The sequence below is a fragment of the Sorex araneus genome, chromosome 6 (assembly GCF_027595985.1).
Source record: "Sorex araneus isolate mSorAra2 chromosome 6, mSorAra2.pri, whole genome shotgun sequence".
In the NCBI taxonomy this organism is placed as follows: Eukaryota; Metazoa; Chordata; class Mammalia; order Eulipotyphla; family Soricidae; genus Sorex; species Sorex araneus.
The window spans coordinates 108,118,313-108,131,048 of record NC_073307.1 but is presented as its reverse complement, the minus strand read 5'-3'; the positions used below and the strand labels follow the sequence as shown (position 1 = coordinate 108,131,048).

Genomic DNA, 12,736 nt, shown 5'->3' with positions numbered 1-12,736 from the left:
AGAAATGTGAATTGGAGCAAGGAAATTCTCTTTAGCAATTGGTGCTGGCAGAACTGAACAGCTATATGCAAACAAATGGGCTCAGATCTCTACCTAACACCGTGGACAAAAGTCAGATCAAAATGGATTAGAGACCTCAAAATCAGACCAGAATCATAAGGTATATTGAAGTAAAGGTCGGTTAAATCCTCCACGACATTGAAGCTACAGGTATTTTCAAAGATAAAACACCACTGACCAAGCAAGTGGAAACAAAGATAAATAAATGGAACCACCTTAAACTAAGAAGCTTCTGTATCTCAAAAAAAAAAAAAAAACTGTCACTGTCACTGTCGTCCCATTGCACAATGATTTGCTCGAGCGGGCATCAGTAACATCTCTTATTGTGAGACGTATGTTACTGTTTTTGGCATATTGAATATGCTACGGGTAGCTTGCCAGGCTCTGCCATGCAGGCACAATACTCTTGGTAGCTTGCCAGGCTCTCCAAGAGGGGCGGAGGAATCGAACATGGATTGGCCACCTGCAAGGCGAACTCCCTACTGCTGTGCTATCACTCCAGCCCTCTCAAAAGAAACAGTGACCAGAATACAAAGAGTGTCTACAGAATGGGAAAGGATAGTCACCCAACCCATCTGATAAGGGGTTTATATCAAAGTTATACAAGGCACTGGTTGAACTCTACAAGAAGAAAACATCCAATCCCATCAGAAAATGGGGCAACGAGGGACTGGACGATAGAACAGTGGGTCAGGTGTTTGCCTTGCCAAGGGTGACCTGGGTTCAATTCCCAGTATCCTATATGGTCCCCCAAGCACTGCTAGGAGTAATTCCTGAGTACATGAGCCCTTGAGCAAAGCTGAATGTGACCCTAAAGCAAAAAAAAAAAGAAAGAAAATGGGGCGATGAAATGAACAGATATTTTCTCAAAGAAGAAATCTGAATGGCCAAAAGGCACATGAAAAAAAAAACCTTCCTCATCACTAATCACCAGGGAGATGCAGATCAAAACAACAGGGCGATATTACCTCACACCACAGACACTGACACACATCCAAAAGAATGAAAGCAACCCATGTTAGATCGTATGAGGGGAGAAAGGGACTCTCCTTCACTGTTGGTCAGAATGCTGACTGCGTCAGTCGTTTTGGAAACAGTATGGACGTTTCTCAAAAAATAGAAATTGAGCTCCTATTTGACCCAAGAATACCACTTCTGGGAATATATCCCAGAATGCAAAAAAGTATAGAAGAAATGACATCTTCACTTGTATGTTCATTGCAGCACTGTGTACAATAGCCAAAATCTGGAAATAACCTGAGTGCCCGAGAACAGATGACTGGTTAAAAAAACTTTGGTACATCTACACAATGGAATACTATGCAACTGCTAGTAAAGATGAAGTCATAAATTTTGCACATAAGGGGTCAACATGGAGAGTATCATGCTAAGTGAAATATGTCAGAAAGTGAGGGACAGACATAGAAGGATTGCACTCATTTGTGGAATATAAAGTAACAAAATGGGAGACTAACACCCAAGGATAGTAGAGATAAGGTCCAGGAGGATTGCTCCATGGCTTGGAAGCTGGCCTCACATGCTCAGGGGAAAAGGCAGCTCAGATAGAGAAAGGACCACCAGTAAAGGACATTTTGAGGGCCCACTCAGGATGGGAGATGTGTGCTAAAAATAGACTATAGACCAAGCATTATGGGTACTTAATACCTGTATTATAAACCACAATACCCAAAAAGAGCAATAGTAAAAGAGAATGTGCCTGCCACAGAGGCAGGGGGTGGTGTGGAGGGGGTGATAGGGTGGGGTTGGTGGAAGGGATACTGGGAACATTGCTGGTGGAGAATGGACACTGGTGGAGGGATGGGTACTTAATCATTGTATGACTGAAACATAAGCACAAAAGTTTGTAAGTCTGTAACAGTACCTCACGTTGATTCACTAAAAAATAAAAATTAAAGTAAAATAAAATTACTATTTTATAAGATAGCACTATGAAACTATCACTAACATTTGTGTTGTCTATAAAATCATGTAGTTTCCACCTCTTTGTGTATTATGAACAAAATTGATATAACATTCTTCTAAAAGTCTCGTGGAGATATAAACATTCATTTTTATACATACATATTCCATAGTGAAATTGTTGTGAGTTTTGTTGCAATGTATACAGATATTTAGGCCAAAGTCAATTTCAAACTGACCTTTGATATTAATTGCACCAGTTTATGCTCCTATCAGCAATTTCCACTGATTGATTCTACAAACACTTTATTTTTTGGAAGAAGTTAGTATATATATCAGTGTGATTTTTAATTCAAATATTCAGTACTAATTAGGTTATATATCTTTTTAATGTGCTTGAGTTATTTGCATTTTTTTGTGCTGAGAGCCTTATCAAAAATTTGCACAGTTGAAAGGTACTTGTAATTTTCTTAATAATTTATAGAAATACCTTTCTATTTGGGAATTGTACTTCTAGCTTTTTGTGTATGTAGATAAAGAGACAAATATAAATAAAATATAGTGAAAAGCTAATAATTGGGGAATCTAATCACCTGAATATCACATGAACATTCTAAAACTATAAAATGCATACAATGATATGAAGTATGTTTAAAATCTGGGCTGAAACCTACTACATTTTTCTCATAAAATCAAATGATTAATTCTAGCCAAGCACAATTTCCTTGAAAGGGAGACCTATAAGGAGAACTGGTAAGATGAATTTCTGCCTGTTATTTTCTGCCATCCTTATAATCACTGGGGACTCTACAGAGAGGAGACAATATTCAAGTATCCACTGTAATGATTCAGAATTCTCCAGAGCATGCCAGTAGCTCCAGAGGCTGCTTCTAGTATCCCCCACTTCACCTCATTTAAGTGGATCTTTAGTTGAACGATATGCTGTGAAGGCAATGAGAAGACTTCTGAATGGAACAGGAAGACTTGAGCGGTATGAAGAGTCCACTTCCTATTTTATTCCTAATTCTAGCACTGGATATTTTATTGAGCTCCCTGACTAGGTGACAGGACAACTACAGTCTCTCCTTCTCTGCACATTGTGTAGCCAGAATTCCTCAGCTTCTCTTCTAATAGCAGAAACCTATAATGTTTTTGACAAGCTAATCTGATATTTTTTTCCTTGGGATTGAGAAAATATTGAAAGATTCTTAGAATATGGAAAGAGATGGTGCAAGTTCAATGAAGAAGGGATAAACTAACATGTATTGTAACAAAGTGGTTTCAGTCTTTTCTAGATTTGTGTTAACATTTTAATTTATAACATTGTAATTCCTATTCCATACCTTAAATTGTTGCTATATTTATGGGCTTGACACATAAGCTTTGATTGTAGTCCTTACCCAGGGTGCTGGACTGTGGTTATGGTGCTCATGCACACTTGGTCACAGCATACCTGAGATTACAAGACTTTTTTTTATATACTGAAAATTATCAGTAGAAGTTTCACTGCTAACCCATTTGACAAGTGAGCCAATGCAATAATATTTAAAAAATTTATTTAGTTGCTAATAATTTTTTAAAGAATTCTCCATTAGAATAAAGTAAACAAATTGTAAAAGACAGCTTTCAAAATTTTTTTTTTCCTGGCACTTGGCAGATAAAGCCAGAATTTGAGAAATAAGGACTGGATATTACAGAGGAGTGTGATGTAGCTTGAATTGAGATATGTAGCAAAACTGCTACATTAATGTTGCCAATAATTTGCAATTGTATGTATTTTGGTTTGGAATTTTATTAGCCATTGACATCTATATTTGTGAATGCCAAATAAGACAAGTGATGTAGTTGTCAAAGAAATAATAGCACACTCCCCAAATAACTCCTGGTTTTATCAGGTTCTTTAAAATTTATTATACTTAGAAGTATCAAACTGCTAAGTTCTTTGCTTCTTTTTGTTTTCTGTATCTTAGTTTTATTTTCATTAAGCCTGGAGTCTAAGGTCGCAAGGTTCTGCTTTACCTTGCTCTATGGGGCTTCCTCATGCTTGAGTGTCCAGAAAGCGTCCTAGAGCATGGCGGTGGCTGGGTAGTGGAGCATGTTTCTGGAGTGAGCAGATATCATTGGGCTACACTAGCACTCGACAGGAACGAATGACTTTATGGGCGCCTGCTTGAGCAAATCGAAGATCAACGAGATGACAAGTTATAAAAGTGATAGTTTTATTTTCAGAGCTTAGACAGTTGTATGGTAAGAACAACCTGAGAGCAGAGAGTTTTACCTGATAGTGTAGTGCATTTGGACATCATACTTCATAGCTGAATTCAATTTCTTGTTTGATTTTAAGTATGACATCCAGTAAGAAGAAGATGATTGTCTTGATCTTCCTTTCACTTGCTACATGATATAGAAATGGATGGACTGCATTACAAAGCACTAAATTTTACATCGTTGAGGATGTTCCAAGAAAAAAAAAGACCTGTATATTCTTCTTCTAAAAACGAATCATTCTTGAAATGATTGGTATGGTTGGAGGTAATTTTTAAGCTCTCTAACTGAATTCAAGAATTCTTTTTTTGGGTGTATGTACTATATTTAGCACAGAGCTGTTTCTTACCTAAAGAGGCAGTTGAAGTATGAGAGAGGCAAATCAGAGCCAGGTGACAGAATTCTTCCTTCTGGGACTCTCTGATGACCCTCTCACCCAGAAGCTGTTGTTCATCCTATTTTTGCTTGTCTACCTGATCACGGTGCTTGGAAACCTGCTGCTCATGTCCCTCATATGGATTGACTCTCAGCTTCATACACCTATGTATTTTTTCCTCTGCAATTTATCTCTGGATGACCTCTGTTTGTCTACCAACATCGTTCCTCAGGTTCTAGCCCATTTGCTATCCAGGAACAAGATCATTTCATTCACACGTTGTGCAGTTCAGCTTCTTTTCTTTCTTATTTTAGGGAGTACACAGTGTGTTCTTTTGTCTGTGATGTCCTATGATCGGTATGTGGCCATCTGCAAACCTTTGCATTACTCTAACATCATGACATGGAAGGTTTGTGTCCAGTTGGCTGCAGGATCATGGACAGCTGGAATTTTTGCATCTATGATGGATGCCACTTTCACACTAAAGTTACCCTACCGAGGGAGCAATATAATTTCTCATTTCTTCTGTGAGGCCCCTGCAATGCTGGATTTGGCATCTGCAGACACTCATACCACAGAGGTGGTTATTTTCCTCATGGGGGTTATCATTCTCCTCATCCCTGTTTCTCTTGTTCTGGTATCTTATGGACACATCATTGTGACTGTGGTCAAGATGAAGTCAGCTGCAGGGAGACTCAAGGCATTTTCTACCTGTGGTTCCCACCTCATTGTGGTCACTCTCTTTTATGGATCAGCAACTCTCACCTACATGACACCAAAATCATCCAAAGAACTGAAAAAAGTGATGTCTGTGTTCTACACAATGGTTCCCTGCATGATTAATCCTATCATCTACAGCCTGAGGAACAAGGATGTGAAAGTAGTTCTGAGGAAGGCAGTCACACAGAATTTCCCATGCAGGCTTGGAATTATCCACTGTTAGATTCACCTGGCTCCTTGTAAATTGAACACTTATTAATCAAGATTGGAATATGGTTTTATCCTTTCCCTTGGACTCTGTTATTTTGATATTTATTCAGAAATTTCATTTAGATGAGGAATAAATTCATAGAGACAAAAATATATGGAACCAAATAACTGAAGGAGAGTCTATTTTCTGCTTTTTGGCCTTAAAATCAAAAATTAATGTTTACCTAAGAGAGTAATTTATTTATAGCTTATATTCCTGGTATCTCTAAAATGTTTTTTTTGCACAGTATTACTCATATTTATCAACAAACCTAATAAAGTCCTTATTATGAAGTATATTCTAAGTAAATCTGTTCATGCACATGTTCATGCATATGTATTTAAGGTGGGTGTTTAGGGACTGTAGACAATGAACCTTAACAACAACAGCAACAACAAGAACCCTATTGAACTTTTCACACTCTATTAAAAAAATAAGTATTGTATAGAACATCACATATGTTATATTTTAAATAAGACAAATACCACAAAATAAAGTCAGATTAAGGGAATGAATATGAAATTTCATGGTCATGGTAACTTGAATAAGTCATTAACACATCATGGATATGAAGAATCTATTGATAGCCTAGGAGAGAGGAGTTTTTGCACAGTCAAATATGTGGATAGGAATACAAAGGTGAAGAAGACACTGGAAAAAACATTGCAGCTTCATTCTTTGCCCAATTTCCAATATCTTAATAATATTATTTTTTAATTAGAAGCCAGAGTGCATAAAATCTATAAGTCCATAACCAAAAGGTATTTTTATTAGGTACATAAAGGGTAGAAATGAACAGAGATGAAACAACCTGAGAGGATAAATAGCAGACATAGGACATTCCACTTTGTTCTCAGTATTTCCTTGTTATTTGTCCAGTGATTAATTCATGTACCCAACACATGCAATTTGTGAAGCCTTATTAGCACTGTTTTGACTATGATAAAATTAAGGACTTAACTATACTTGGCACTTCAATCAATATTTTCCACCTGGGATATTTACATTAAAAGTTAGAAGGAGAAAGGGGAATAACGAAATAGAGCAGGAACCCAAGGAGCTATCTGAATTTTGAAAGGGGTACTAGGCCTAAATTGATAATTAGAAATTTTCCATTTTTCGTCTTTTTCATGGCTTCAATCTATCACTGTTATTGTCATCCCGTTGCTCATTGATTTGCTCGAGCGGTCACCAGTAACATCACCATTGTGAGACTTGTTGTTACTGTTTTTGGCATATCAAATATGCCACAGGTAGCTTGCCAGGCTCTGCCATGGGGGTGAGATACTCTTGGTAGCTTACCAGGCTCTCTGAGAGGGGCGGAGGAATCCAACCTGGGTCAGCCTCGTGTAAGGCAAATGCCATACCCTCTGGGCTATCGCTCTAGCCCATGGCTTCAATGTATATATAAATATATATATGTATATATATGTATTTATATACAACAGCTTAGCTGTATCGGGCTCTATATTATGTATTACATGAAATATTTTTCTTATAATATTTAAATCACTGGGGATTCCTTTTAAATTACAATTCTATGATATACTGATTCATCAAAGCTTTGGGGTTGATACATAAACAAATCCTCTGAGTTTCCAACCATATCCCTCATTGTACCAATGTATCAACATGCTAATTTGTATTTTGAAATAGGATTAATTTTTCGGGTTATCAGAGTGACCCCTCTTTTCTGTTTGCTGGTTCAATGATATGATGAACATTGTCCTTTAAATTTATTAGACTATGAACAATTCCAATGTATATTAAAGGCATATCTTCTTTTTTTAGTATTTTTTAAAATTAAAAAAATTTAAAATTATTTTATTCTTTAATTAGTGAGTCACCATGAGGGTACAGATACAGATTCACACATTTTCAAGTTTGTTTTTCCCTCATGTTTGCAAACACATCCCTCCACCAGTGCCCATTCTCCACCACCAATAAACCTAGTATCCCTCCCACCAATCCCATCTCCCCTCCACCCCACCCTGCCTCTGTGGCAGGGTATTCCCTTTTGATATCTCTATCTCCAATTGGGTGTTGTGGCTTGCAATAGGGGTATTGAGTGGCCATTGTGTTCAATCTCTAGCCTACTTTCAGCACGCATCTCCCTTCCTGCGCAGGATCTCCAACTACATTTTACTTGGTCTTCCCTTCTCTATCTGAGCTGTTAAAGGCATATCTTCTGAGGGCATGAGGAACTCATACTTTTAAGTCAATGAAGCTTAAAAGTATAAATGAAAAGTCAAACCAACTTAGGGTTTTTAATTGATAAGATAATCAACTGAGTCTCTTCACCTATATTCCTTGGTGTGTTAATCTTTGTGGTTTAGCAGGTATAGAGAGAACCATATAACTAGTCACTGCTTAAAATGTGCCCTTGCTAAGAGATTTTATTGAAGCACTTCAACTTCTGAAAGGTCTGTCACCTAGATAGCACTGTGCCTCAGACATCAGTAAGCCATACAATTAATCTCTGAAGCCTACTGCTCTAAGCTATAAAAAAAAGTAAATGCAGAGTTGGACCCATATTCCAATGTTTTTATCACAACAAAAACAAAATATTATCGTGAGCCCCTACTTGCGTGTATGAAACTGATCCTTCAATTATAGAAGAGTTTCGTAGTCAACATAGTAGGACTCAACTAGTCCTCTAGGTAAATGGCTCTGTATCAGGACTCATTGTTCATAAAATTACAACAGGGGCTTAGTAATTACCACAAATAGTATAGAGACTTAAATCTCCTTAAAGTTTGGTGGTGTCCCTCTCCGGTGCTACTACCTTCCCCTTACCATCAGGCAACCATTTTTCTGCTGGTTGGCTGTGTATATGTGTCTTCCTTAAACATTTACTTAAGTGGAGTGAACAACATGGAATCTTCTGCTTCTGTACTTTTTTTTAACCTAAAATATGCTTTGAACAATAACAACTAGGTTTTTAAAAATGATCTTCTGATTTTTATTGTTTAATGAGATTCTTTGTATATGTCACATTTTATCATCCCATTCACAGGTTGGTGGACTTTGTTTCCAGTTTTGAGCAATGAGGAGCAGAGTTGCTTTGAATGTTCTACAGATTTTTGCATGTTGATTTTTATTCTTCAAATTTCTTGCATTCTCTATTTAGTTTTAGCATATCTTTATTGGGTCCATTTGTTTTTCTTTGAATATTGTCAGGTTCTATCTGAATCAATAGTTTGATTTTTTTCCATTGGGATTTTTTTTTCATTATTTTCTTTTTTTATGGCACAGATTACAACATCCAATTCAATGTTGAACTAAAATGATAAGAACAGACCACCTTTCGATGTTTCTCAAAAATTTAGAAATTGAGCTCCCATTTGACCCAGGAATACCACTTCTGGGAATATATCCCGGAGAGGCAAAAAAGTATAGTTGAAATGACATCTGCACTTGTATGTTCACTGCAGCACTATTTACAATAGCCAGAATCTGGAAAAAATCCTGAGTGCCTGAGAATAGATGACTGGTTAAAGAAACTTTAGTACATCTACACAATAAAATACTATGCAGCTGTTAGAAAAGATGAAGTCATGAACTTTGTATGTAAGTGGATCAACATGGAAAGTATCATGCTAAGTGAAATGAGTCAGAAAGAGAGAGACAGACATAAAAAGCTTGCACTTATATGTGGAATATAAAATGACAGAATGAGAGACTAACACCCAAGAATAGTAGAAATAGGTACCAGGAGGTTTGCTCTGTGGCTTGGAAGCCGGCCTCACATGCTGGGGGAAAAGGCAGCTCAGATAGAGAAGGGAACACCAAGTAAAGTGTGGTTGGAGGACCTGCTTGGGATGGGAGATGTGTGCTGAAAGTAGACTATAGATTGAACACAATGGCCACTCATTACCTCTATTGCAAACCACAACATCCAAAAGGAGAGAGAGAACAAAAGGGAATGCCCTGCCACAGAGGCTGGGTGGGGTGGTGGGGATGGGATGTGGGGTGGGGGGAAGGATATTGGGATCATCGGTGGTGGAGAATGGGCACTGGTGGAGGGATGAGTACTCGAGTATTGTATGACTGAAACACAAGCACAAAGATATGTAAATCTGTAACTGTAATACAGTTCATATTTTCTCTTTCAAATCTGATAACAGCTGTTGTGTTTTCTCATATATATCCTTCACACACCGAGAAAGTTTCCTGGTTTGCTTAGAGATACTCTTTTTTCCTATCAGAAATTGATGCTGAATTTTGTGAGTTTATTTTGTATATCTATATGAAAAGACATATAAAATTCTTAGTTTGTTAAATTATGACATATTAATTGATTAAAAAATTTTTTTTGCTTATTTATTTTTATTTTTTAATTAGTGAGTCACAGTGAGGGTACAGTTACAAATTCAAACATTTTGTGCTTGTTTTTCCCTCATGCAGTGTTCGGGAGCCCATCCCTCCACCAGTGTCCATTCTCTACCACCAATGAACCCAGTATCCCTCCCACCCCCAATCCCCTCCCCCCAACCCCACCCCGCTCTGTGGCAGGGCATTCCAATTTGTTCTCTCTCTCTCCTTTTGGGTGTTGTGGTCTGCAATAGGGGTATTGAGTGGCCATCATGTTTGGACACTAGTCCACTTTCAGCGCACATTTCCCTTACCACGTGGGATCTCTACTCACAATTTACTTGGTGTTCCCTTTTCCATTTGGTATGACTTTCCCCCAGCAGGTGAGGCCAAGTTCCAAGCTATGGAGTCAACCCCTGGTATTGTATACTACTATTCTTGGGTATTAGTCTCCAATTCTGTTATTTTATATTCCACAGATGAGTGCAATCTTTCTTTTTTTAAAAAATTAACTAATATATTTATTTATTTATTTATTTTAAATTTTTTATTTTATTCTTTAATTAGTGAGTCACCATGAGGGTACAGATACAGATTCACACATTTTAGAACTTGTTTTTCCCTCATACAATGTTCACAAACACATCCCTCCACCAATGCCCATTCTCCACCACCAATAAACCCAGTATCCCTCCCCTCCAATCCCATGTTCCCCCCACCCCACCATGCCTCTGTGGCAGGGTATTCCCTTTTGATCTTTCTCGCTCTCCAATTGGATGTTGTGGTTTGAGTGCAATCTTTCTATATCTGTCCCTCTCTTTCTGACTCATTTCACTTAGCATGATACTTTCCATGTTGATCCACTTATATGCAAAGTTCATGACTTCATCTTTTCTAACAGCTGCATAGTATTCCATTGTATAGATGTACTAGAATTTCTTTAACCAGTCATCTGTTCTTGGACACTTGGGTTTTTTCCAGGATCTGGCTATTGTAAACAGTGCCGCGATGACCATATAAGTGCAGATGTCATTTCGACTATACTTTTTTGTTTCTCCAGGGTATATTCCCAGAAGTGGTATTGCTGAATCAAATGGAAGCTCAATTTCTAATTTTTTGAGAAGCATCCATATTGTTGTCCAATGGGGCTGGACCAGTCGGCATTCCCACCAGCAGTGCAGGAGGGTCCATATTAATTGACTTTTGCATGTTAAATCTCCCTTAAGTTCTAGAATCTATTTCAAATTTTCAGTTTTTTATACTAATTCATCATATGATATGATTGAATTTTTATTTATTATTTATTCACCCTATGAATTTTTTTTTTTTGCTTTTCGGGTCACACCTGGCGATGCACAGGGGTCACTCCTGGCTCTGCACTCAGGAATTACCCCTGGCGGTGCTCAGGGGACCATATGGGATGCTGGGAATCGAACTGGGGTCAGCCACGTGCAAGGCAAATGCCCTACCGCTGTGCTCTCTCCAGCCCCACCCTATGAACTTTTAATAACATCTGTATTTGATCTGAAGACTTGTTTATTATGCTTTATAGTCATACATTTGATGCTTATGGGTATATAGTTTTCTTGTAAAGATATTGGTATTGGGATAATCTGGATTTTTATTAAAAGTTTGAAAGTTTCCTCTTTGATTGATTTATTTGTGAATAGTTGATGCTTCTCCAAATGTTTGATAGAATTCAAATATTGATTATAACTTTAATTGGCATTATTTAAATAAAGAACCCTTACTATTGAGCTATATGAGCCAGAGTAGCTATTGGTCTTCAATTGAAATTCAATTTTCTTAATTAAATGTTATTACTGTTATTTCTTTCTTTTATAAAAAACACATTGCTATTGAAGCTTTGTGATTTACAGTGCTGTTAATGATATTTTTCATACATCTATCATTCTAACACCCATTGCCAGCATGCCTGCTTCCCTCCACCTGAATGTCAGTGGTCCCAACCAGCCACATCACTCTAATGTAATCAGTTCTACAGATAAGATTTCCAGTTTTGATGATTTTGGACATTTATTGTTTCCTTAGTGTTTTTGTTCTATTTGGGGCCACACCCAGTTGTACTCAGGCCTGTCTCCACAATCAATACTTGCTCACAGATAATTCTGGTGGGCTCCAATAGAACCTAGATCAGATGCTTGCTGGTTCTACCTGCTCTACTATTTCTATGGCCTGATGTTTTCTTTTTTTTTTTTCCGTGTTCACACCTGGCGATGTTCAGGGGTTACTCCTGGTTCTGCACTCAGGAATCACACATAGAGGTTCGTGGGAGACCATATGGGATGATGGAAATCGAACTCCGGTTGGCCGCATGCAAGGCAAATGCCCTACCCACTGGACTATCACTCCAGCCCCAGCCTCACTCTTTTATATATATCCCATATATGAGAGAGATCTTTTAAAATAATTATTGTGAGTGTGTTATACCTACATGCATATCGATGAATAAAGCTAAACTGAAATTCCACAAAAACGGTAAATCAGGGATAGGTTGAGAATATTTTTAGTAACTATGTCTTTATCTTTTTGTATGTATATAAATTTAAAAGATTAATGGTTTAAATATTTCTATTATAATCTACTTAAAATTAACATGAAATAGATGAATCCTGAAAATGCACAATTTGTTAACAGTGAGCTAAGAATTAAGAAAGTATTAAGGAAAAATATGAATAGGCCTATAAAATTATAGAAATATGTTTTATCCTAAAATGAATAGTTATATTCTAACTTTATATTAATAAATATTATATAATAAAATATAATATATTCCATTATAAATAATATATAAATATTTGTTTAGAAAG

The 12,736-nt window shown here is 37.1% G+C and overlaps 1 protein-coding gene across 1 annotated transcript; it reads left to right on the top strand.

Annotated features, from left to right (window-relative positions):
* The first annotated feature begins 4,613 nt into the window (after positions 1–4,613).
* LOC129405933 (olfactory receptor 2D2-like) lies at positions 4,614–5,564 on the top strand. Its single transcript, XM_055143652.1, has one exon. The coding sequence runs from the start codon at positions 4,614–4,616 to the stop codon at positions 5,562–5,564; it is 951 nt and encodes a 316-aa protein (XP_054999627.1).
* Positions 5,565–12,736: the final 7,172 nt, after the last annotated feature.